At 46.6% G+C, this 27,725-nt stretch overlaps 2 protein-coding genes across 2 annotated transcripts; both read left to right on the forward strand.

Annotated features, from left to right (window-relative positions):
* The first annotated feature begins 13,380 nt into the window (after window positions 1–13,380).
* Window positions 13,381–14,291, forward strand: LOC125548426. Its single transcript, XM_048712022.1, is given in 2 exon segments — window positions 13,381–13,849; window positions 13,852–14,291. Coding segments are annotated over 2 exon segments (909 nt in total).
* A 6,434-nt stretch (window positions 14,292–20,725) lies between these two features.
* On the forward strand, window positions 20,726–24,462 carry LOC125543614 (phospholipase A1 PLIP3, chloroplastic-like). The gene is made up of 5 exons (XM_048707025.1): window positions 20,726–21,690; window positions 22,077–22,589; window positions 22,695–22,754; window positions 22,859–23,275; window positions 23,683–24,462. The coding sequence occupies exons 1-5, from the start codon at window positions 21,037–21,039 to the stop codon at window positions 24,214–24,216; spliced, it is 2,178 nt and encodes a 725-aa protein (XP_048562982.1). The 5' UTR covers window positions 20,726–21,036; the 3' UTR covers window positions 24,217–24,462.
* Window positions 24,463–27,725: the final 3,263 nt, after the last annotated feature.

Raw genomic sequence — 27,725 nt, forward strand, 5'->3', positions numbered from 1 at the left:
GTTATTGACCGGGGAGGTGTCTCGGTCATGTCTACATAGTTCTCGAACCCGTAGGGTCCGCGTGCTTAACGTTTGATGATGATTTTGTATTATATGAATTATGTGATTTGGTAACCGAATATTGTTCGGAGTCCCGGATGATATTACAGACATGACAAGGAGTCTCGAAATGGTCGAGAGGTAAAGATTCATGTGGCACCCCAGCTCAGAGCAACCAGTTTACCATGCATTGCCAGCCCAGAGACCATGTCTTCTGGCAACACACAGCATCTTGGTATAGGAAACAGCCGCTTTATTGATGCTAGCGGATCATCATTTATATTACAACAGGTGGCGAGGCCAAGTGGCACACACGGTGCGGCTGAACAATATGTACATTATTTAGTGAACATAAAGGGGCCTCGATCAGAACAACTATGTGGCAGCGGAACAACGTCGTAGCGGAACTCCATAGCACAGGGACACCGATGTGGACACGATCTAGACTCGGATAACACTCCTTTCCAACGAGACTTTCCTGAAAGCTAGCATGACACGCCAGGTCAGTACATTGAATGTACTTGCAAGCTCACAACAAACATAAAACATAATGACAAACAATATCATGATACTTAACCAATTAGCAATGCAACAACATATCATACATGCTGTGATCATGAGCTCGTGATAAAATTTCCCTCGAACTTGCTTACCAACGGTGATCTTTTCGGCGATCAACCATGACCAACACTTGGTCTCAAACGGTGATCTTACCGGCGATCACAACCATGACCAACACTTGGTCTCAAACGGTGATCTTTCCGCCGATCACAACCATGACCAACACTTGGTCTCAAATGGTGATCTTTCCAGCGATCACAACCATGACCAACATTTGGTCTCAAATGGTGATCTTTCCGGCGATCACAACCATGACCAACACTTGGCCTCCAACATCAAGATGGTTTACCCACCATCATCTTCTCAACAGTGCGACGTTCATAACTTAGTGTGCAAAATTTATTTAAACATTGACCCATGGTGTGACCTACTTTCGAGCGTGTCCGTAACCGTGGACTCGGCTATCAATAGATTTAATACACTCTGCAAAGGTAGCACACTGTACCCACACCATGGAACCCATGGCCTCGCACTCCCATTCAGGTGGACCAACGGCATTCCGACGAAACCCCTCCATTGCCATGACACTCTCTCGGCCACTCCGACTCACTCCCCACTGCGCTAGTCCTGGGTGGCCCCGTGTCTACCAAAGACACCAACGGTCACCGTCGTGGCAAAACATAAACGGTCCCAAACAGGGACAAGGTACCATAACATCAACAACGGGCACACAAGGTTATGTCTGCTTACCGGGCCAAGGAACCGCACGCCCATAACCTTCCCTCGTTGGAGGCACCGACCAGAGGCATGACAATAGACCGAATAAAGGCCTTCCCATAAAGGCAAATGTGGTTGCACTGGGAAAACTCGATTCAGTGGCACCATGACCCGGTCAATGATATATTCAAGTTGAGTTATTAGCAGGTTCAACTTATCGTGAAAGTAACCGGTGTCATAACATTCCATGCAAGTGCTACACAAATATATGCATCATATATCATCAGAAATAACTGGGTCAACTATATCCACACTACGCATAGACATCAACAACTCATAACCCTTCTCTGGTTATGATTAATCATCACTTTAAACAGAATCTTTGCTTAGCAAATTTGTCGTTTTTCTCCTAAAAAATAACTCAAAATAATTACTTATATCCATAACCATATTACTTCTTCAAAACAATTATTACTTCTAGTTACTTAACCAACTTAGTTAGCTTTCAACTTTCTATAAACTAAGCATATCAACTAGCAACCAATCAGAATATAAATAATATACTAGTGATTTAAATGCATGGATTAAATCATTAATTCAAGTTGACAAAACACAAATATTGTAATGGCACCATGAAAATGTTGTTGTGACTTGCCTTAGTGCAGATGAGGTTCACAATCCTCCTGGTGATCCTCAAGACAAGCTTCACTTTCTGAAAACAATTATGAACACCAAAGGAAAATATCAAGAACCCTTCTGAAATTCACCAGTAAATCTAGACAGCAGAGAAAAATCTCATTTTTGACGAGCTGCTAGATTTCTTCATAAAGAACACAATGCAAAAAGAATCAATTCATTTGGAATTATGGTTAAAAAGTTTTGGCTATTTGAAGCTCTCTAGATAGAATTAAATTTGAATTTCAATAAGCAGAACTGAGGGGGGTGACATCGAATGTGTAAACTTCGTGGGCGCCACCACTCGTACCGCTTCACGCACGTGCAGAGTGGCTAACTAGCAGGCCCCGCTAGTCAGGTGAGAGGAAGGGGAAGAGGGAAACAGAGAACGACGTGGCTTCGCTGGAGCACACGCCGGCGATGCTGGAGCACACGCCGACGAGGAGGGCTTCTTGGCCCGAACTAGAGGGAGGGATCAAAACAGGAGACGGAGGCGCACCTGCCCGTACCCATAGGTTAGCTAGGGGTGGTCGGACGGCGTCGGAAATAACCTCTCTAGCGGTGACAGGAAGCAGAGGCCGTCGGAGTTGAAGACGACGGCGACTACAGGTGACACCAGGGGCTCCAACCGGACGGGACGGCACCACCGAGGTATGGCGGAGGCCCTAGAAGGGTGGCCCGAGCCTGGGATGGGCTAGAGCTGCGGAGACAACCCAAGGGGATCGCCGGCGAGCTCGAGCTCGGGGACAGCGGCCCGCGGCCTGTCCAGCTGGGCTACAGCTTTCTACGAGGTCGTGGAGTGTGTGTGAGGAGTGGATGATGCTCGAAGAGGCTGGGGTGCTCTATTTACAGCTGAGCGACGAGGAGGGTTCGGGCTTCGCCGGAGGACACCTGGACACGACGCCCGGCGACGAACAACGTCAGTGAGCGAGGGGGAAGGCGACGCAGCTCACGGGGAACTGTGGGCGAGCGAAGACGAGCACAGGGGCGAGAGGGTGGTGACAAACATAGTGCGCAGCGCACTATTGCATTCGCCGTACTGTGCCCATGCTCGCTACGGCGAGCATCAGGAGGGAGTTAAGAGGGTCGGGACGATGATCATGGTGAAGTTTGGCAAGGTTTGGCAGTCGGGGAAGCAAGCACGCACGCAACAGAGTGCTCGGCGGCACACAGAGCGCAGCGACATGCAGGTTGGCATCGTGCACACGTGTGGTTACCACATGAACTCTGACCTTAGGCCGATCTAAGCCCAAACTTCATGTCTAGCGTGTAGTCCGTGGTAGATTGAGAGGTTACCACGCTTTGGTTTGAGCTCAGACGCAGTAGAATGGATTTCAACTCCCTGGTAAGTTTCTGGTCAGTAACTTTGAGAGCTTACTATGGTCAAACTACTGAGAATTGGGAGCTGGACTTTGGAGGGTAGCAATCATCTACTAAGGTGATGATGCACAAGAAAAATCAGCCACAATAGAGCAAGTAAAATGGTAGTTGTTGTAGAAACCCCCATTTTTGTCCAGAACAAAATATATTTTCTGTAGAAAAAATATTCCAAAAAGTGATGAAATATTTTTGCTCGGGAAGGTGCCCTAGGGTTTAAAGAATATTTGGAAATTTTCTCAGATTTTTGTGGCCAAGAAAAATTGGTGTTGCTTTGGAGCACATTGAGCTAGCTAGGATTTTAGAGAGGGAAATGAATATTTTTCCTTTAAGAAAAATATTCAAAAATATTATTTTGAGGTGAACCAGAGAGGAAATGATAGTTAGAGAGGGAAATGAGACACTTGGGTGAAAGTCAAGGGGTACCCAAGTGTTTAAGTCCATCTGAAAAGATTCAAAACTTATAATTTCAAAACCAAACCAACTGAAAATCAGGCAAAGAGAAAAGGGCAAAAATCAGGTTGTCACAATTCATATATAGGACGATAGTATTTGGACACCAGAAGTGTTCCGGGGGGTACCGGGTACGTATCGGGTCACCGGAAGGGGTTCGGGCAACCCCCGACAAACTATATGGGCCTAATGGGCCAAGAGTTGGACAGACCAGCCCCTAAGGGGGAAAGGAAAGGAGGGAAGGGAGAAGGAAAGGGGAGGATTCGGCCTCCCCCTTTCCTTCCCCTCCCCACTCTCTTTCCTTCCCCCTCCGACACTTATGGAAGGGGGGATGCCGACTTGTAGGAGGCGCCCAAGTAGGATTACTCCTACTTGGGGCGCCCCTTGCTGCCGCTCTCCCTCTCCCACCTATATATATGAAGGGGGCACCGCTAGAACAGACAACATTGGTTCCTAGCCGTGTGCGGAGCCCCCTCCATAGTTTACGCCTCCGATCATATTGTCGTAGTGCTTAGGTGAAGCCCTGCACGGATCACTTCACCGTCACCGTCACCACGCCGTCGTGCTGACGGAACTCTCCCTCGACACTTTGCTGGATCAAGAGTTCGAGGGGCATCATCGAGCTGAACATGTGCAGAACTCGGAGGTGTCGTACGTCCGGTGCTTGATCGGTCAGAATGAAAAGAAGTTCGACTACATCAACCGCGTTGTCAAACGCTTCCGCTTTCGACCTACGAGGGTACGTAGACAAACTCTCCCTCTCTTTGTTATGCATCTCCTAGATAGATCTTGTGTGAGCATAGGGAATTTTTTGAAATTGCAAGCTCCATTTCCCAACATCAACCATCTCCTTAAAATAACCTCCGAGGGACCAAGGACCTGAGATAAACTTAGTAACCGTCATTAGTCACTAACCACATTTTCATCACACCGAAACACCATTTAGGTATAAATGCACTTTCAGATACTACATTTGAGTATTTTGTAATTTTTTGTACTGTAACCATCAAATTCAAATGTATAGAGGAGGAGCATGGGAGAGAAAGACACGTAGTTGTTGATCATTGTCGATGTCGCGTGCACGCTTGAGGTGCAGGCGCCATCTCATGCCACCGTTGTGAAGGAAATATGCCCTAGAGGCAATAATAAAGTTGTTATTTATAATTCCTTATATCATGATAAATGTTTATTATTCATGCTAGAATTGTATTAACCGGAAACTTAGTGCATCTGTGAATGCATAGACAAACACAGTGTCCCTAGTATGCCTCTACTGGACTAGCTCGTTAATCAAAGATGGTTAAGTTTCCTGACCATAGATGAACGGGATCACATCATTAGAGAATGATGTGATGGACAAGACCCATCCATCAGCTTAGCATTATGATCGTTTAGTTTTATTTCTATTGCTTTCTTCATGACTTATACATATTCCTCTGACTATGAGATTATGCAACTCCCGAATACCGGAGGAACACTTTGTGTGCTATCAAACGTCACGGCGTAACTGGGTGATTATAAAAATGCTCTACAGGTGTCTACGATGGTGTTTGTTGAGTTGGCATAGATCGAGATTAGGATTTGTCACTCCGAGTATCAGATAGGTATCTCTGGGCCCTCTCGGTAATGCACATCACTACTAGCCTTGCAAGCAATGTGACTAATGAGTTAGTTGCGGGATCATGCATTACGGAACGAGTAAAGAGACTTGCTGGTAATGAGAATGAACTAGGTATGAGGATGCCGACGATTGAATCTCGGGCAAGTAACATACGATGACTAAGGGAATGACGTATGTTGTTATGCGGTTTGCCCGATAAAGATGTTCGTAGAATATGTAGGAACCAATATGAGCAACCAAGTTCCGCTATTGTTTATTGACGAGAGATGTGTCTCGATCATGTCTACATAGTTCTCGAACCCGTAGGGTTCGCACGCTTAACGTTTGATGACAATTTGTATTATGAGTTATGTGTTTTGGTGACCGAAGTTTGTTCGGAGTCCCGAATGAGATCACAGACATGACGAGGAGTCTCGAAATGGTCGAGAGGTAAAGATTGATATATTGGAAGGTTATGTACGGACACCGGAATGGTTCCGAAGAAGATCGGGGATTTTTCGGAGTACAAGGAGGTTACTGGAACCGCCCGGGAAAGTTAATGGGTCTATTGGGCCATAGAGGAACCCCCGCCCCCCAAGCCCAATCTGAATTGGACAAGGGGTGGGGGGCGCGGCCCCCCTTTCCCCTCTTCGTTGAAAGGAAGGAGGGGGCTGAATCGCACTAGGAACGAAGTCCTAGTTGGACTCCCCCCTCTTGGCCGGCCTCCTCCTACCCCCTCCTTTATATACGTGGGCAGGGGGCACCCCAAAGGCACAATAGTTGTTTCTTAGCCGTGTGCGGTGCCCCCCTCCACAGTTTACTCCTCCGGTCATAGTGTCGTAGTGCTTAGGCGAAGTCCTGCGCGGGATCACATCACCAACACCGTCACCACGATGTTGTGCTGACGGAACTCTCCATCGACCCTCTACTGGATCAAGAGTTCAAGGGACGTCATCAAGCTGAATGTGTACTGAACACGGGGGTGTCATACGTTCGGTACTTGGATCGGTTGGATCGTGAAGACATTTGACTACATCAACCGCTTTAACATAATGCTTCTGCTTTCGGTCTACGAGGGTACGTGGACACACTCTCCCCCTCTCGTTGCTATACATCTCCTAGATAGATCTTGCGTGATCGTAGGAATTTTTTTGAAATTGCATGCTACGTTCCCAACAGTGGTATCCGAGCCAGGTTTATGCGTAGATGATATGCACGAGTAGAACACAAAGAGTTGTGGGCGATAATAGTCATACTCCTTACCACCAACGTCTTACTTTGATTCGGCGGTATTGCTGGATGAAGCGACCCGGACCGACTTACATGACCGTGTTCATGAGACTGGTTCTACCAACGTGCTTCGCACACAGGTGGCTAGCAGGTTTCTGTTTCTCCAACTTTAGTTGAATCAAGTTTGACTACGGCTGGTCCTTGTTGAAGGTTAAAATAGCACACTTGACGAAAAATCGTTGTGGTTTTGATGCGTAGGTAAGAACGGTTCTTGCTGGAAGCCTGTAGCAGCCATGTCGGGGGTTAGGTGTGACATATGCCAAGGGATGGATTATCATGGTGGGGGCGAGTAGAACATCGCCAGTGCCTGGAAACGGGATGAGGCGAAGACATGCACGCCGGCGAATCTTACCCAGCTTCAGGGCTCTCCGAGGAGATAATACCCCTACTGCTGCTCTGTGGGGTCTCCACATGATCACTATGGCCAAGTGTTTACACAGTTGCTCCTTGAGCTATTTCTTGGAGGTAGGAGAGGGCAAGGCTAGCTCTCTCCCTTCTATGTGGTCTGGTCTAGAGCTCATAGGTTCCAACCCTTTGCATGGGTGCCCTGGGGGGTTTATATAGGCCTACCCCCCCAGGGGTACAATGGTAATCCGGCTGGACGCGGGCCCAGCCGTCAGTGCCTCTGCCTCCGTCTTCTCTGCCGACCGCTGGGGCCCGCCGACCGGCAGGCCCCGCCATCTGGCCTGGTACGGAGCCGACAGGCCGCATCCGCCGCGGGCGGGTCTCGCTGGCTGCTGATTACTGTAGCCGTGCTTCTGATGACGCGGGCTTGATCATGAGGTCGTGGCAACAGCCCACCGCCTAACGGGCGATCACTGTTGCCACTCCCCATCACGTCTTGATTAATGGCGCGTGGGCCCCGGGGGAGGGCTCGGTCGACTCCCCCGGGCCGACTCCTGACGGGTCCGACTAGTGGTCCTCCTGCCGTCTCCTGAGGTCTCACTGACTGGTGGGGCCTACTGCCTCTAGGCCGTACAGACAAGCCATCGTGGGTACAGGATTCGGCCCTGTGGTGCTGATGTCAGGGCCGGCATGGCAACAGTGCCACGTCGCACGGAGATCTTCCAGGGTACGGTGTGTTGTGGCCATGCCTGCCCTCGATGAGGGGCGGGGGTGGGCTTCGCTGTAGCCACACCCCTGCCTCGTCCCCTTTGATGAGGTCATGGGGTTTGTTGGAGTCGCAAGCTGACTCCCCAAAGCCGGCTTCTCCGGAAGTCGTCCCTGGGACTTGGCCGTGTGCGGGCAGTCGACCGTCTCGCTGCCGACTCCTTAGGAGGCGGCTCTTCGTCCTGGGGTCTTGAGGGGCGCAGCCGGCCCGATGTCTTGAAAGGTTCTGGGGCTCGGGTTGGCCTACCCGTGGCCCATTACTCCGACAGTAGTCCCCGAAGCTGGTGAGGCGCCGCGGACGATTGGCCGAGAAGCCTCAACAGTTTCTCTTTCCGGGTGCTCAACACATGGTCTTCGACTGACTTCCGCCGGGCCGACTAGAAGGAGTCGGACTTGCTCAACTCGGACTCACTCAATTCCGACTCGCTCAGTATTTCGAACATCGCGGCGGGATTTAAGTGGCGTGCTAGCTAAGCCTCCAGGCCGCCGCCCGTTCTACGCCTGTCACGTGATGGCACATGGCTAGGCCGTCCTGTCAGCCTACGCGCACGACGGGACAGGCCCATAGGCGGGACCCACCACTACCGCGCCTCAGCGCCCCTTGCCAACTATTGCTTTTGCAACTATTTCTATCGCATAGCGATAAAGTAAAGCAATTATATAGCGCTTGCATCTTATACAATAAAGAGACAACCATAAGGCTCCTGCCAGTTGCCGATAACTTCAACAAAACATGATCATTCATATAACAATTTATATCTCATCACGTCTTGACCATATCACATCACAACATGCCCTGCAAAAACAAGTTAGACGTCCTCTACTTTGTTGTTGCAAGTTTTACGTGGCTGCTACAGGCTTCTAGCAAGAATCGTTCTTACCTACGGCATAAAAACCACAACATGGTATAGTGATTGCTTTTTGATCTTCAGAAAGAACCCTGTTCATTGAATCCGATTCAACTAAAGTTGGAGAAACAGACACCCGCCAGTCACCTATGTGCAAAGCACGTCGGTAGAACCGATCTCATGAACACGGACATGTAATGTCGGTCCGGGCCGCTTCATCCAACAATATCGCCGAATCAAGAAACAACTAGTGATGGCAAGCAATATGTATATACTCACGCCCACAACTCCTTTGTGTTCTACTCGTGCATATCACATCTACGCATAGACTAGGCTCTGATGCCACTGTTGGGGAATGCAGTATTTCAAAAAAATTCCTACGATCACGCAAGATCTATCTAGGAGATGCATAGCAATGAGAGGGAAGAGTGTATCTATGTACCCTCGTAGACCGAAAGCGGAACCATTTATCAACGCGGTTGAAGTGGTCGTACTCGTACACCATCACGATCCGTCCTGATCAAGTACCAAACGTACGACACCTCCGCATTCAGCACACATTCAGCTCGATGACGACCTTGCCTTCTTGATCCAGCAAGATGGGTGAAGTAGTACATGAGTTCCGGTAGCACGACGGCGTGGTGACGGTGTTGGTGAAGAACAATCTCCGCAGGGCTTTGCCTAAGCACTACGAAAACTATGACGGGGATAAACTAGAGGGGACGGGGTTGCCGGCACACGGCTTGGTGTTTCTTTATGTGTCTTGGGTGCTAGTCCTGACCCTCTATTTATATGTTGAGCCTTGGGGTCGAAACTTGGAGTAAAAGCCTCCACAAAGTCGGTTTTACCCGAAAGGCAAGAGTCCTTCTCGGACTCCAGGGCTAGACGCCAGGGTTCCAGACGCCAGGGACCCTGGCGTCTGGCCCCTGGACTCCGCAAAACTTCCTTTTGCGCTTTCCAAAAACCTTGTGGGCTTTCCCCTTTGGCCCAAATAAAGTGTTCTCTACCCAAACATTCCGGGAAACATCTAGAGCCCCTTCCGGTGAATTCTGGAACCCTTCCGGAGACCAAACACTATTATCCCATATATCAATCTTTATATCCAGACCATTCCGGAGTTCCTCGTTGATACGTCTCCAACATATCTATAATTTTTGATTGCTCCATGCTATATTATCTTCTGTTTTCGATGTTTATGGGCTTTACTATACACTTTTATATTATTTTTGGGACTAACCTATTAACCCAGAGCCCAGGGCCAGTTTCTGTTTTTTCCTTGTTTTAGAGTATCGCAGAAAAGGAAAACCAAACGGAGTCCAATTGACCTGAAACTTCACGGAACTTATTTTTGGATCAGAAGAAGCCCAGAAGACTTGGAGTGCACGTCAGGGGATCTACGAGGAAGCCACGAGGAAGGGGGCGTTCCCTCCACCCTCGTGGGCCCCTCGTGGCCCTCCTGACATATTTCTTCTGCCTATATATCTCCATATACCCTAAAAACATCCGGGAGCACAATAGATCGGGATTTCCGCCGCCAGAAGCCTCCGTAGCCACCGAAAGCCAATCTAGACCCGTTCCGGCACCCTGCCGGAGGGGGCAATCCTTCTCCGGTGGCCATCTTCATCATCCCGGTGCTCTCCATGACGAGGAGGGAGTAGTTCTCCCTCGAGGCTAAGGGTATGTACCAGTAGCTATGTGTTTAATCTCTCTCTCTAGTGTTCTTGATTTGGCACGACCTTGATGTATCGCGAGCTTTGCTATTATAGTTGGATCTTATGATGTTTCTCCTCCTCTACTCTCTTGTAATGGATTGAGTTTCCCCTTTGAAGTTATCTTATTGGATTGAGTCTTTAAAGATTTGAGAACACTTGATGTATGTCTTGCCGTGCGTATCTGTGGTGACAATGGGATACCACGTGATTCACTTGATGTATGTTTTGGTGATCAACTTGCGGGTTCCTCCCATGAACCTATGCATAGGGGTTGGCACATGTTTTCGTCGTGATTCTCTGGTAGAAACTTTGGGGCACTCTTTGAGGTTCTATGTGTTGGTTGAATAGATGAATCTGAGATTGTGTGATGCATATCGTATAATCATACCCACGGATACTTGAGGTGACATTGGAGTATCTAGGTGACATTAGGGTTTTGGTTGATTTGTATCTTAAGGTGTTATTCTAGTGCGAACTCTAGGGCTATTTGTGACACTTATAGGAATAGCCCAACGGATTGATTGGAAAGAATAACTTTGAGGTGGTTTCGTACCCTACCATAATCTCTTTGTTCGTTCTCCACTATTAGTGACTTTGGAGTGACTCTTTGTTGCATGTTGAGGGATAGTTATGTGATCCAATTATGTTATTATTGTTGAGAGGACTTGCACTAGTGAAAGTATGAACCCTAGGCCTTGTTTACTATCATTGCAATACCGTTTAAGCTCACTTTTATCATTAGTTACCTTGCTGTTTTTATATTTTCATATTACAAAAACCTTTATCTACTATCCATATACCACTTGTATCACCATCTCTTCGCCGAACTAGTGCACCTATACAATTTACCATTGTATTGGGTGTGTTGGGGACACAAGAGACTCTTTGTTATTTGGTTGCAGGGTTGCTTGAGAGAGACCATCTTCATCCTACGCCTCCTACGGATTGATAAACCTTAGGTCATCCACTTGAGGGAAATTTGCTACTGTCCTACAAACCTCTGTACTTGGAGGCCCAACAACGTCTACAAGAAGAAGGTTGTGTAGTAGACATCACTCGTCATGTTCGTGATCTCATCCGGGACTCCGAACAACATTCGGTCACCAACATGCATAACTCATATAATACTATATCGTCAACAAACGTTAAGCGTGCGGACCCTACGGGTTCGAGAACTATGTAGACATGACCGAGACATCTCTCTGGTAAATAACCAATAGCGGAACCTGGATGCCCATATTGGCTCCTACATATTCTACGAAGATCTTTATCAGTCAAACCGCATAACAACATACGTTGTTCCCTTTGTCATCGGTACGTTACTTTCCCGAGATTCGATCGTCGGTATCATCATACCTAGTTCAATCTCGTTACCGGCAAGTCTCTTTACTCGTTCCGTAATGCAACATCCCGCAACTAAATTAGTACTCACATTGCTTGCAAGGATTATAGTGATGTGCATTACCGAGAGGGCCCAGAGATACCTCTTCGACTATCGGAGTGAGAAATCCTAATCTCGATCTATGCCAACTCAACAAACACCATCGGAGACACCTGTAGAGCATCTTTATAATCACCCAGTTACGTTGTGACGTTTGGTAGCACACTAAGTGTTCCTCCGGTATTCGGGAGTTGCATAATCTCATAGTGCCTCTAGGGCATATAAATAACAACTATTATTGCATCTAGTGCATATTTCCTTCACGTGCAACTAATTCCTTCATGTGTGCCACCCCTAGTTTCCTTAAGGGGACTGTACGGCTGGCAGATACGGTGGATTCCAGAGCTTGTGCGCCAAGAATATCAAAATGAAGAGTGGTGGCCACTGGCCAGGATCTGTGTATATGTGCATTCTCCTTAGGACAATATATGGGATTTCTTTGACTCCAGATTCACTAGAAGTGTAGACTAGTGCAATAATAGATCCTATCTAGACATTCCGCCTAGATCGTCAACATCCATCTCTGGAGACATGACTCATGATTCATTGGATACAATATTGAGAACCACATTGCAACTTGTCTCTGATATAATATCATATAAGAGGGAGTAGTGTTGTTATCGCAACACAAGGCCACAAAACTGGGTAAAATTTGTGCATCGTGACCATCTAGTAATGTGAGGTGACATGTTATCCAGGTACATTCACCATATTGTTGTTAGGTACATCCTGCAACACCATCGATATTTGGTGCCGACCATGGGGAACCTCACGTTAATAGATCGGATCTGCGGTATTTTCTCTATCTTCAAACTTCGTCTACGTCATCTTCTCGACGTAATCATCTTTTCTACCTTTATCGATATCATAGGATCTGCTAGGAGTGGATACATCAACCAGACATCCTCCTTTTTTATTAGTCATTGCATCCATCTTCTTGACAATGTGAGAGGAAAATGGTCTCCACTTCTACCGAAATATTGACCCTTCCACCTTGCAGCTAAATAAAATGTACCCATGTGTCGTTTGCCCACATATACCAATAAACCAAATTGACATGTCCAAAAGAGTAAATGGTGTGGCAATGCGCACCTTTGCATGTTGAACAAATATGTGTGATTCAACACTTTCTCTACTAGTTGTGCATGCACAAACTAAATAATCTGAGGCTTAGATGCTATGCATGCACCAATTTTGCTTTATTTATAAAGTTGGACGTAAAGCCTTTTTCGGTATGCATGCACCAACATCTTGGGCTAATTAAGTAGGGGTAATATTGGTAACAATAATCATAGTTTGGCTCTCCTTCATCCACGAGCCCAAAATTGTGCGCCTATTTTTGGGAGTCGAAGGGAATAGTTGTTGTGGAATTCCACAAGCTCCACCTCACGCCATGCCCACCCGTCGTTTTCTAGCCCGGCAATCCGAATCTACCTCCGTATTTCACGGGCAAAGTTGACCACCTCACAGCACCACCATGCCATGCCCACCCATCATTTCTCTCATCCTTGTCCAAAATCCACCACCACGCTCTCCTCCCTCCCACTATTGACCATGATGGCGGAGATGTTGTTTCTCGCGTGCCACCTTCTCCTCTCCCTCGCCCTCATCATCTCCTCCCTCTCCCACCTATACTTCTCCTTCGTTACCCACCTATCCCTCGCGCACACTAACAACCACCGCTTTCGCATCCTCCAGCATCCACTCTTTCGCCTACTCCCCGTCCTCGCTGCCCTCCCATTTCCCTTCCTTCCCATCGCCCCCACCTCTCGCCTACTCTCATTCACCCTCCTCCCTCCCCTCCTCCTTCTACTCCCCCTCCCCTTCCTCCCGGCCAACCACCTCCCACTCCTACACCCTTTATTCTTGTCCCTCCCTCTATTCCTCCAAGCCCATGCTGTGGGTCTTCTCGCCGATGCATTCCCTGCATCCGATCTCCAGGTTTACACTCTCTCCATCGCCACCCTCCTCCTCATCGCGGCCGCCACTACTTCCCTAGTCTCCACATTGTCGCAGTCGAGAACCACCCACCACTTGTTGGGGAGACGTTGTTTACCTTTGTCGGTATCGTTGGTGGCCTCTGGGCTCTCCAAAGCGGCCTCAAACTTTATGTTGACTCCTGCATCCCCGCGGGTTGCCACCAGCTAATGGACACAACCCTCGCACCAGCCACACGTTGTGATGTTGATGAAGCTAGGCTATAGGCCATTGCAGTCATGGATGTCATGCTGTCAGTGCATTGCTTGATTGCGGCAACTTTTGTGTCTGGGTTGCATCTCGGGGTGGCAAAGAGGTATGGGGTTGATGGTGGGGGTGTTAATGTTGGTATGGGGACAGGTCGAAGGCATAATGGCATTGGGGGTTCATATGATGCCCTGCCGATGGTGCCTTTGTCATCGGGGGCCATTGAGGAGACGGAGCATTTGCCTGTGAAGGGCGTCGTTGGCAAGGTTGTGGCACGGGAATAAGAACGAATTGAATTTCATTGAATAATTACTAGGTATACATTGATCGTCTGAATTAATGTGTGTTGCTCAGATGTCATCCTCTGAAACAGTTTGTTGTATGTGGCCAAATTTTGTAGATGATTGGTGATCATTAGTTGCTAGGGAGAAGCTAAGTGAAATATGGCATTGGTGTTGTCTTGTTGAGTTGGTGAATGGAGCCTTCATGTCTTGTTTATTTCATGTCTTGTTGAGTGACATCGCCATGCATCAACATCATCCGCATGCGCATGCCTGGACCAAAAATCCAACGGTCCACATATGGTCGCGCTAGAAGGTCTGTTGAGTCGTTCTCTGTAGATAACATGAAAAAGGCTATTTGTTTACACTAAAAGGTCGACTTCTTGGTTTACGATAAACAAAGTCACAATATATTCGAAATCACTAGTTAGAGGATATCTCTTGCAAAGGTCACTCTCACATTCTCTCGTGGTGATAAGTGGTGCATTATATGCGACACTTGTCGCAATCTGAAAGTTTCATATTTTTTCGTAGATTCATTATCAAATAATTTTATCTCTTCAATCGTGCGTCCAAGTCATGAACCCTTTTATTTGTTGTGTTTCTCATGTCAAGATCTTTAAAAAAAATATCTCATGTTAATTGTTTCGGATGGACCTGCTTCAAAATAATAATAATCAGAAACCGAAAAAAGGACAATTGTCTTTTTTTTCTTTTTTTGGAAGCATAATTGTGTTTTTCAAATATTTCGGGAATCACAACTGTACTTCACGCAACTATGCTTTTTCCACTTTTCAGGGATTATAGACGTGATTTTCACTTTTTCAAAAAAGCATAATTGTGGAAGTACAGTTGTGCTTCACCACGAAGTAAAACTGTGCTTTTCAATTTACTTTTGAGAAGCACACTTGTATTTCACTCGAAAATACAACTGTATTTCACCGTGAAGAAGCACTGTGCTTTTCTAGACGATGCTCACGTGAAAAAAAATTGACTACTTTTAAGAAAACATAGAAAAACAAGCAAATCCAAACAAAAAAACCTGAGCAAAAAAAGAAGAAAAAAGTGTTCATGTAGTGCATCCAGCGTGCGACACATGCGTCTGCTGAGCACACCACTTGATGCTCTTCCAGACACCTCATTAACCCGTAGCGGGCACCCTTGAATCCCAACATTTCCTATTTCGCGCTTCAGGCGCTCGTTATTGTGTATTTTACAAATGGGTACACACACCCCCTCCCACGCTGGGTCGGCCCATCTTTTTTTCCTGTTTTTTCAATCCGCAAAAAAGACTCATGGAGTGACTCAAACCTGGGACCTCGTACATCGACGCATGTAGCAGCGACCACACCACCTGTCGTGGTTCTAAGTCTGACAGTTATGTAGGGGGGTAAATATAGAGAGGCGAGGTCTTAGCTATGGAGAGGTTGTAAGGACACAAGGTTTACGAGTTCATGCCCTTCTCGGAGGAAGTAAAAGCCCTATGTCTCGGAGCCCGGAGGCGGTCGACTGGATTATGTGTGTATGAGTTACAGAGGTGCGAACCCTTGTCTCGAAGGAGGGGGTGGCTTATATAGAGTGCGCCAGGACCCCGGCCAGCCCACGTTACGAAGGGTTCAATGTACATTAAGGCAGGGCGTTACTGATAACGCTAGTAATAAAATGCTATGATGACCATAAAAGGTACTTAATGACCGACCGTTAGCGTGCGGAGTGACTTTAGGTCTCCTGGCCGTCGAGTGGTTGGATCTTGGTCGAGTAATTGCTTCTTGGTCGAGTGTCTTCGAGTCAGTCGAGTGGAACACCTCCAAGTCGATTGAAAGGTGATTTATCCTAGAGGTGTCCTTGGGTTGGGCAGTTAGGACAGGTCCGTGGCCCTACCCTAGATACATAGCTTCATCACCGCCAACTAACCCAAAGTGATTACTTGCATCTTTTTCTTTCTTTTTTTCTATCTTCTGTTCTTTTTTCCTTTTTCTTATTCCTGGTTCGATGATTTTAAAGTCGTAAAAAAATCTTCAGATTGATGAACTTTTTCGCGGAATTGATGATTTTTTTCAAATCGATCAACTTTTTTCCAAATTCGATAATCTTTTTTCAAATCGATGAACTTTTTTAAATTCATGAACTTTTTAAAACCCATAAACATTTTTTAATTCATGATCCTTTTCTTTTTGCAATTTCCTCAACTGTTGACTGGTCAGCTGCCAACCTTGGGGAGCAACTAGTTAAGGAGCGCTCTTTCGGGAGCCTCGCAACGATCAGCTCCACTTGGCGCGCTCTCAGCTATTCGTCACGTGCCGTGCTCTGGACGCTTCCTTCGAATTTTGTTTTTTATTTTTTTTCCGCGCGTGTTTTCGGCTTTTTAAACGGGTTTTTCTGACGTTTTGGTTTTCCCCTGGTCTTTTTTAGATTTTCGATCAAAAAATCAAAAAACACTTTCACAAAAAAAACACGTTTTCTTTTCTTTTTCTTTCGTGAAAGTCACGGTTTTTCTTCCGCGAGAGGCACGGTTGTGTTTTAGCGAGAGTCACGGTCGTGCCTCTCGAAAACGAAAAAAAAGTGTTTTCTATTTTTTTTTCTTTCGCGAGAGTCACGGTTTTGCTTTCGCGAGAGTCACGGCCGTGCCTCTCCGAAAGGGAAAACAAAACGTGTTTTCTGTTTTTTTTTCATTCGTGAGAGTCACGGTTTTGCTTTCGCGAGAGGCACGGTTATGCTTACGCAAAAGTCACGGCCGTGTCTCTCGAAAAGGGAAAAAAATACGCGTTTTCTAATTTTTTTCTTTCGCGAGAGTCACGGTTTTGCTTTCGCGAGAGGCACGGTTGTGCTTTCGCGAGAGTCACGGCCGTGCCTCTCGAAAACGAAAAAAAATATGTTTTCTGTTTTTTTTCCTTACACGAGAGTCACGGTTTTGCTTCCACGAGAGGCGCGGTTGTGATTTTGCGAGAGGCACAGGCGTGCCTCTTTCGGAAAGGAAAAAACCGTGCTCCCGGTTCGGTTTTTTCACCCGGTTTTTTTTGTCCGTTTTTCTTGAAAAAAAAGTTTGTCAAAACCTATCAACATGGGATCTAGTTTTGAAGATCTTGACACGAGGAATTCAATGATGAAAACGATTCGAGATTTGGACGCACGGTTTAAGAGATAAAACATTTTAAATAAACGAATCTAAAAAAAAGGAAAACTCCCAGGTTACGACAAGTGACGCTACATATGCGCCACTTGTCGTGATCTGAAAAAGTGAAGTGTTCTTTGCAACGAGTACTCCTTAATTAGTGATTCCACCAACCTCAACCAGTAAATGTGATCGAGTACTCGCCATGTAGATGGGCCGCCCATGAGTGATGGCGCGTGGGCATCAGGCGTTGAACGCGCCGAATAAGAGCTCACTGAATCCCCATTAAATTTTTTAGACAACCTCATTAAATTTTTGGAACAAATAGTGTAGTTTGTGTTGGATATCTGTAACGAGCAACTGAAACAAAGCGCCATGAGACTAGTCACAGTGAGAGTAACCTCAGCAATAACATCGAGTCCAACTCATTAAATTTGCTTATGTGGCAGTGAGTTAATGAGGAGAGAGGTGGTAGTAGTAACTTAGCTAGTTTTTTTTTGCGGGGAGTAACTTAGCTAGTTACTGTAACATCACATGTCCCAATGCAATATGAGTCTATAACCTAATAAATGAAGCTATGCATGTTACCACACTTATGTTATTACTCCCTTCGTTCGGAATTATTTGTCGCAGAAATGAATGTATCTAGACGTATTTTAGTTCTAGATACATACATATTCGAGACAAGTAATTCCAAACGAAGGAAGTATCCACTATAAAGATAGTAACATAGCCTAAGAATATATATATGTTATTAGTATATGTTACTCTCTATTGTGACTAGTCTGATGAGGTAGGCCGGAGGTTGGAGCTGGACGTGGGACGCTAACAGTCTGGCTGGACGCCGAGCGAGGCGCGCGCCCACGTGTGGCCGTAAGTGAGGAAGCCGAGCTCTGATCCGCTGACGTGCCGACGCGTCCACAGGGTAACGCGTCCACGCAAGCAGGCTTCGCCGATGTTCCGCTCCTCCCTGGTCCTGGTAGCCTGTGGAACGGATCGGTAGCCGGCCGGGCCGGCTTTGCATGCCGCCGTGTCATTGTCAGCGGCGTTCTCTCGCCACGCAAATATCTCCGATGAAACGTGTCTCCTATCCAATGGTTAAGCCACGCACTTGGACTTCGCATCTTGTATTCTTTATTTAATATTCAAGTTTTTCCCGCAAATCACGTTACCTTTTTGTTACAAGGAAATCAGGGTCCTCGACCGGGACATTGACGGATCCCATAGCATCTACTGCATGATTATGTACCCGGCCATAGCTAAGCCAAACGTGTCATGAAACATGGTGACATTCTTCAATATCCACCACGTCCTAACAGTTCGATGGTTATCCTCCTTAAACACCTCAGGAGAATTCGATACAGTGTATACTTACTCGGCCCACCTAATAGTTGACGTTAAGTCCATCTCAATTTGTACAATAGCGAAGGCAGGAACATATCTTAGGTATGTCGAAATTCATGGAAGACAATACGGAGTACAATGTAATTAGTATACTAGATATATATGTACATGTGACATGAAAGATGTTTTCCGGAAAAAGAATACCAGAAATATGCCGTATATATGTGCACATACTTGATATATGGGCCAAAGGTGGGCACCAAAACTTGCCAAATAGTTGGCTCTGCCACTTCTTTTGTACCTGTATCATTATTCAATACGATGTATCCGTGTTTAAGTTTGGCATATCCTAATTGGGATTCGGTTAAATTTCAAGCTTCCAATTAAGAAAAATCAGCCTGCAATTTCTTTTTAAAGAAAAATCAGGTATAAAGAGCAACAAGATGAAAGTGCAAAAGTATATCAAAAAAAGATGGAAGTGCAAAGCCTTTTATTTTCTTTGTGTGCTATCGATTTATTTATTTTTGCAACTTTCAGTGGTGCCATACATACGACACTATACCCCGGTGTTATATCATTGAAATGATAACGCAGATAAGGCTAAAATAAATTCAGAAGAATGCAACAAGTTTAGGACTCGAATCCATGTGGACATATTTTACCATCATGGACCAAAACCAAATGAGCTATGATCAATTCTTTTCTTTCGACACCGCAGATCAAAACATTCATGTGTGTGTAGCAAAGTATTGGGCACCATCGGATCACTCATCATACTAAAGATTGGACGCCAAGCATCGTACATGTAGTTTCATTTTGTTTGCATGAAAACTCTATGGGATGGTATTACTGCTTCAATTCTGAGGGAGCTCGATCAACGACAATTGACCATGCCTTATAGGCTCTCCAGAACTACTGGAAGTAGTGTAACAATATATTTGAAGCTAGAAACTAAAAGCAAAGAAAACCACAAAAAGATAATGAAACGCATCAATGTGGTCAATAGGGACCAAAAAGTGCAATATTGAAAGAGCCAAAAGCCCTTCGTTTATAGTTCTTAAAAAAACACGACAAAATTGAGAAAGACTAAGTTGACGAATAGTAAGTATTCGGCGTAGTAAATATGGGCTTTTGGCTTTTAAAGCAAGGCGGAAAATCTGCAAAAACTGAAGTATAAACCATAACAAACAGAGCCTAAGTCTACAAACTGATATAGATGACTTTGAATGAAAGGAGATGAACAAAATTATGGTATACACTCCCTTTCTACGAACAATTCTAATACATTCTTAATAATGTATAGGATGTGGCTAACTCTTGTTTAGATTAAAATTAACTAAGTGTCATCTAGAAAAGTAAATCAAGGAAAAAAGTTTGCATGAATCTTTTTGTAAAATCAAATGGTGTAGGAATTAGATAAGAGTGCCAATTCTCATCTAGAATTAGCAAACCCGTCGTACTTTTTGAGAAAATCTTATAGAATACAGCTTGTCACAAAATGAATTCGTGTCTTGTTTCTTCTTAAAAACAATTAGTGCCATCATTACCTTGCAATGTTATTACTCTCGTGTGGTCAGGTTAAATCAAGGCAGTAACTAATTCCTCCGATTCAAAGTGAGTGTCGTGGTTTTAGTTCAAATTATACAGCACTATTCGTTTGCTTTTTGGTGTTCTTCTCTGGTTAGGCCGGAGACGTCCACCGTCGGTGTGGTCTATACTTTCACTCCAACATTTTGTTTCACCTTCAAATATCCATATTTCAGATGTTAGGAAAAGGAAATCCTTCATCTAGTCAAAATAGACAATGGAAAATTGTAAGTACAACTGTTCATCGGGAGATTCATCAAACATCCAAAAATCCAGCGGACCAACGCGTGCGTGCGTGCATCCACGGTAGATGGATGTGGAAACAGTGGGAGAAACGCCTACAAATTCAAACGAAAACAACACCGCCGCAAGCTGCCAAGAGATCGCCGAGCGCGAGCACGCAAGCGAAGAGATTTTTCCTTCCCTCCCATCCCATCTCTCTCTCTGTCTCCCTTCCCCACAAACAATCCTCTGCTCTCCTCCGACCTCCATGGCTCCACGTATATAGGACGCCTCCTCCGCCCATGCCTCCATCTCTCTCTCTCGCTCGTTGCCGCCTCTCCTGCGCCAACCACGCTATTCCTAACGACTAACTCGTGCGCCGCGATACGGACCCGCGTCAGAAGGCTCAGCCGCCGCGCGCCTCGGAGCCCGGGGGATCGGGGAGGAGAACACAGGGGTTTGGGCTCGGGAGCGCGGCACGCCATGGACCCGCTGAGGTTTCTGGGCGGCGTCCGACCCGCCGCGCCGCCGCAGCCCCCGGTGGCGCCGCCGCCAGCGCAGCGGCAGCAGCAGCAGCAGACGCGCGCCGCCATGCCGCGCCTGTGGCCGCGCGGTGAGAGGAGGGGCGCCGGCGCGAGCGGAGAGGCTCGCGGCGATGAGGCGGGGACGAGGCCCGAGGCGGAGGAGCGGAGGCAGGGCAATCAGCAGACGCGCACCGCCATGCCGCGCCTGTGGCCGCGCGGCGAGAGGCCGGGCGCCGGCGCGGTTCGCGGCGAGGAGGCGGGTACGAGGCCCGACGTGGAGGACCGGAGGCAGGGCAACTGGGTGCTGCAGATGCTGCGGGTGCAACCGAGGTGGGCGGATCAGGCGGACGCCGAGGCGGCCGGCGGTGGCCGGGGACGCGGAGGGCAGGAAGACGAGGCGCCGGACGTGTCCGGGGCCGAGAGGTGCGCGTCGTGCGGTGGCGGGGACGAGGAGAAGGAAGGCTGCGCCGTGGGGGCGGACGAGGGCGGCGGCGAGGTGTTCGACCGCGCGTCCTTCTCGAGGCTCCTTCGGAAGGTGTCGATCGAGGACGCCAAGGAGTACTCCAGAATGTCCTACCTCTGCAACATCGCCTACATGATCCCCAAAATTCAGGTACGATCATTGCTTGCAGCAGCAGTGCCAGTTACATACATGCACGTCCCCTGCTTAACAATCACGGCCGGTCAACCCTGATGAGTTTCCTGTACGTGAACATTATATATAGCTCATTTCGGTACAGCAGGCAGTGGTACTTTTAGGAATGCAAAGCTAGATTCAGTCTATTTTGGCCTTTACTGTACCTCTCTCTGGGTGATGGTGAAGTACTTGTTTTACTATTCTGCAAACTCTGTTCCATCTCTCCCTCCGATTCAGTATTAGTTACACCAGTTACCTCATTGTTCTTTCATCTAATTTGAATACATATTGGTAGAAAATTTCGGTGCCCCATTCAAGTTTTCCTAACACTGCATTTTTTGGTTCCTCCTCGACCAAATCAGCCAAAATGTCTCCGCCGGTACAGTTTACAGTTTGTGACAACATCAGTGCAAGAGAAGGACAGAGCTAATCCTGATAGGAAGCAGGAGCAGAGCACTGAGAAAGGTGAATCTCCAGATAAAAAACCTCGAGTTGTCAAGAATGCTGCGTTGGGGAGCAAGGAGGAAGAAGGAAACGGCCCGGCGATAAACCCTTTTGGTGCATACCAAGTCATGTCATCTGCTGCCTCATATTTACATTCCCGGGCCATGGGCATCAATCCCTTTGGTTCCAGGACTAATGGTAAGAATGATCCAGCAACCATCATGGCCATTGTGAGTGGTGAGAACAGTGAAGGTTTAACCTTGGACGAAGCCTCATTTGTGGCCACAACAAATTCAGTAACTTCCATGGTTGCTGCCAAGGAAGAAACAAGACAAGCTGTTGCAGATGATCTGAATTCTTCAAGGTCCTGTCCCTCTGAATGGTTTATTTGCGATGATGACCAAGGCAGCACAAGATACTTCGTAGTTCAGGTAGAACTCCTCCCTGATATCTCATGTCTACGTGCGTGCCTTTAGCATGTTAGCTGCTCCTGGCACTTATTTTGCTCGATCGTGACTTGCTTATTTTACTGGCAGGGCTCGGAGACGATAGCTTCTTGGCAGGCCAACCTACTATTTGAGCCAGTCAAATTTGAGGTATGCCGGTCTTCAATCATGTTAACCTTTTCTGTTGCTTCATTTAGTTATGCATCATGGACACATCAACACTGTAATCTCTGTGCATTTCGTATGCGCTCCAGGGACTCGATGTACTTGTTCACAGGGGAATATACGAAGCTGCCAAAGGGATGTATCACCAAATGCTGCCGTATGTCAGATCACACTTGAGAAATTATGGTAAATCCGCAGAATTGCGATTCACTGGCCATTCTCTTGGTGGGAGTCTGGCTTTGCTTGTGAATCTAATGCTACTGATGAGAGGAGAGGCACCTGCTGCATCATTGTTGCCTGTCATAACATTCGGTGCCCCATGCATCATGTGTGGCGGTGACCACTTACTCCGTAAACTTGGGCTGCCGAAGAGTCATGTGCAATCAATCACAATGCATCGGGATATTGTTCCTCGAGTATTCTCGTGCAATTATCCTGACCATGTCGCCAACATTCTGAAGCTCGCCAATGGAAATTTCCGCAGTCACCCATGCCTTACAAACCAGGTATGCTCGTGTCTGGTGACCTCTTTATTTTGTAACACAAATGCTACATTAGTTTTTTTAACCTATGCGATAGATATTTCCTTTACTAGATAACCGAGGTCCATGATCGCCATTTTGTTGTTGCAACGACTTATGAGGGTAGGTTTGATTTCTGACATGGAGAACAATAGATAAGCACATTCATCGGTTGGATTATCTGCCATATCTTCTTTGTTGATTTTCTCACTGTAACTATATTATATAGGACTAAAACATGCATCTTGTAAAATTAGTAGTGATTGGTTGATGCCATTTTTTTCTGAATAAGCATTGGAAATACACATGGGATCAATGCATGTCCAGCAATCACACTCTTAAGTCTTAATCAATAATAATGGTTGTAATCCCTTCTCTGTAATTCACTGCAGAAACTCTTGTATGCCCCAATGGGGGAAGTCCTCATCTTGCAGCCGGACAAGAGGCTCTCCCCGCACCACCACCTCCTCCCACAGGACAGTGGCATCTACTACCTGGGCGATTCAGCAGGCATCTCCCTGAAGCTGCTCCAATCGGCCGTGTCGGCCTTCTTCAACTCCCCGCACCCGTTGGAGATCCTCAAGGACGGCGGCGCCTACGGCCCCAAGGGCACGGTGTACCGCGACCACGACGTGAACTCGTACCTGCGGTCGGTCCGCGGCGTGGTGCGCAAGGAGGTGCGTCGCCTCCGGGAGGCGGAGCGGGAGCGGTGGCAGCTCCTCCTGTGGTGGCCGCTGGCCGTGCACGGCGTGCTGGCCACCGGCATTGGCGGGTGGGGAAGGTACGGCGAGCTGGCGGACGCGGTGGCGCGGGGAGGGAAGGAGGCGGCGAGGCAGGCCCAGCAGCACGCCCGGATTCTGGCGCTGTTCCTGCTGCCGGTGAAGCTGCTCGTGCTCGGGGCTCTCCTGGCCGTTAGACTGAGGTGATAGATGATGATGATGACGACGATGATGATGATACGTAGTTCCTTTCGTTTCGTTCGTTTGCACAGGATAGCATTACATACATGATTCTTTTGTCCGAGCCGGGACGCCAAGCGGACACCTGTCGTGATCGGAATGCTCGGATGCTGCCTTTCTCTAAGATCGATCCATCAGCAACGTGTGTGTATAACAGATTAACATGAAGGCTCAGATTGTAGAAAAGCACCATCAGCAAGCTGTCTCAAAGTAGCATCGTCTCTTATCGTTGTTGCCTCATGTGGTTCTTGTCTATGTTACTACTCAACAACTTATTAGCAAAAAAAATAGGTTGAGCTGTAGGAGATAACCTCAGACCGATGCTAAAATGGAGTACCAAGTTGTATTAACTGCTCACATGAGTAGGTGAGTCGGCAGTTGCCTTGCCGGCACCTACTCATGCAGAGTCGTTGCGTACTCTACATAGTGTGTAGTAGTAGTATTACCCCGCAAAAGAAGAAAAAGTGTTGAGTAGTAGTATTGACTTACATACTCTCCGTTTCTTTATCAACAATTAGAGCATGAAATCAATGTTAGTAGATGCATCATGGAATGAATTTCCATACCATATAGCCTTAGTATAAAGCTATATTGTAGATGTTGATATATATAGGGCCGCGCTATTCCTCATCCTGAGTGAGGAATACTTATTCTTCATCCCCTCTCTAATTTGTCATCAATGCAACGTATTTTTACGTTTCGTAGATTTTGTCTTATTTCATACATAAAAAGAGAACATAAAAAAATATATACTCGCCGTAAAATATGTTACATAAAATTATAAATGTAAGAACATAGTGTAAAATGTACATAAAATATGATTTTTCCGGTCTTATAACCTATTTTTTTATTTTTTATTAAATTTTACATATTGAATCAATATGCATGTAACTATTTATATTGTAAAAGTAATTTATTTAGGAAACGATGGTAAGATTATCTCGGGTGAAGAATAATTTATTCTGCACCCTGGGTGATGAATAGTAATACTATATAATTTATTTTACATTTCGGTCAAACCAGATTTAAAAGAAACGGAGAGAGTATGATGTAGGCATTGGCCGTAGAGCGATTGCGTGCCTCCAATGGCCCGTATTTTGTTTGTGTTGAACTTGACTGTACTTGGGTTGGATGGTTGTACGGAAAACTGTAGAGCCCGCGTGCAGTTGGAAGGAAGGAAGGAGACCCATCTCCAGCCAAGCGCATCGCATGCACCCTCACCGAGCGGTGATCTCGGAACGAGGAACATCTTCCCTGCCCTTCATCTCCCCATTTGGTCACAACTCGGCACATGATAATCCAACGGGAAAGCGACGAGTGTACCGGCTTAGAAAGTTCCAGACGAACGAAAACTGCTCCTCCTGCTCGCAAATGGAAAACGATCGGGGCCAAGAAACACGGACTTTCTTCTTTTCGAACCATCACGGCGTTTGTTCCTTTCTTTCTCACGCCTGGGCTTGGGAACCTTCGGCGTGGCGCGGCGCGGCGCGGGCCGGGTGCCGACAAGCGCCGGGGTCGGCGTCGCGCGGCCGCTCGTGCCGATCCGGCCACCTGGGCGGGGCGGGGCGTGCCGATCCAACCCCACCCCGTCGCGGGTTCCCGTACGTCTGTTTCGCTCGCGTCGCGTGGCTCGCGGCGTTGCCGGCCCTATCCGCTGCTGCATGAGTTGCGGTCCGACGGGGAAGAATGTGTGGTGGGGAACGCCGGGGGAGACCGACACGGCCAAGCAAGCCAGCCAAAGCTCAAGTCCGAGCCGGCGGGCAAGGGTTAAACTTGCACGGAATACATACATGCTCGTCTTTTTCCTTGCCACTTCTGATTAATTAACCGCGGGAGTGGCCGACTGATTACTACTACCTCCATCCTTGTTTATTGATCCCATTGTAATCTGCCCTAGATTCTGATCACAAATTTAACTATTAAAACGTTCATGCATGTCATAAAAAATATATCATTGAAAACTATGTTTAAATACGAATCCGACAATATATTTTTTGTTAACATGCACTAACATTTTATCAGTTAAATCTTTAGTTAAAATTTATCACAAATTACAAAAGAGACTAATAAATCAGGACGGAGGTAGTAGTGCTGGTAGATTTGATGAGTAGGGTTTAGAACCGATCGGTTCTGTTCCACAAGTGCGTGGCTTCGACGGAACTGACAAAAAGCATGCAAAAATGTTTTGCATTGGTAAAATGGAAAAGGTTTTGCTTGGTAGCTACATTAGGCTTGTTTGTCTGGTCGAGACCGGGAGCGCGAGACAACGACTGCATGCGGCAAGAGAAAGGTGAAGAGATAATCTTCAGACTCGTCTCAGATCTCCAAAGGCACTTGTCCCTTTGGTGATGCTCATTTTTTGGGAGATTTGGCGGGAACATAACACTGGAATCTTTGAAAACATGGTTGTTCCTTTCATGGTTATTATTAGCAAGATTAAATAGAAGATGTCTCTTTGGGTTTTGGCGGGCGCAGAGCATTTAAGCATTGTAATGCCACGTGGGTAGATTTTTTATATTGCCACTTTGCACTCTTGTCTAAAATTTTCTTTCTTAAACAATGAAATTGCAAATCCTTTGCCTTGTTTCAAAAAAAAAAGAGGTGAAGAGATGGTCGCGGCTTCGATCAGGCTGCATGCAATTCGAGCGGGCGGCAATCACAACTGAACGCGTAAGCGTGGGGACTCGGGCGGCGACTCTGATGATATTCTAATCGGGCAAATTGCGCAGCAAAATGAATACTACATGGTATAATTGAAGGAAATATGCCCTAGAGGCAATAATAATGTTATTATTTTATTTCCTTATATCACGATAAATGTTTATTATTCATGCTAGAATTGTATTATCTGGAAACATAATACTTGTGTGAATACATAGACAAACCAAACGTCACTAGTATGCCTCTACTTGACTAGCTCGTTAATCGAAGATGGTTATGTTTCCTAACCATAGACATGTGTTGTCATTTGATTAAGGGGATCACATCATTAGAAGAATGATGTGATTGACATGACCCATTCTATTAGCTTAGCACCCGATCGTTTAGTATGTTGCTATTGCTTTCTTCATGACTTATACATGTTCCTATAACTATGAGATTATGCAACTCCCGTTTACCGGAGGAACACTTTGTGTGCTACCAAACGTCACAATGTAACTGGGTGATTATAAAGGAGCTTTATAGGTGTCTCCAAAGGTGAATGTTGGTTTGGCGTATTTCGAGATTATGATTTGTCACTCCGATTGTCGGAGAGGTATCTCTGGGCCCTCTCGGTAATGCACATCACATAAGCCTTGCAAGCATTACAACTAATGAGTTAGTTGCGAGGTGATGTATTACGAAACGAGTAAAGAGACTTGCCGGTAACGAGATTGAACTAGGTATTGAGATACCGATGATCGAATCTCGGGCAAGTAACATATCGAAGACAAAGGGAACAACGTATGTTGTTATGTGGTCTGACCGATAAAGAT

Source organism: Triticum urartu, chromosome 3 (genome assembly GCF_003073215.2).
Source record: "Triticum urartu cultivar G1812 chromosome 3, Tu2.1, whole genome shotgun sequence".
NCBI lineage: Eukaryota > Viridiplantae > Streptophyta > Magnoliopsida > Poales > Poaceae > Triticum > Triticum urartu.

What these genes read in the sequence shown, in the direction of transcription:
- LOC125543614 (XM_048707025.1), top strand. Translation starts at nt 21,037, where the DNA reads ATGGACCCGCTGAGGTTTCTGGGCGGCGTCCGACCCGCCGCGCCGCCG. An exon ending in ACATGATCCCCAAAATTCAG is followed by an intron (nt 21,691 to 22,076) that starts GTACGATCATTG and finishes CGACCAAATCAG; the next exon opens with CCAAAATGTCTCCGCCGGTA. An exon ending in CAAGATACTTCGTAGTTCAG is followed by an intron (nt 22,590 to 22,694) that starts GTAGAACTCCTC and finishes TTTTACTGGCAG; the next exon opens with GGCTCGGAGACGATAGCTTC.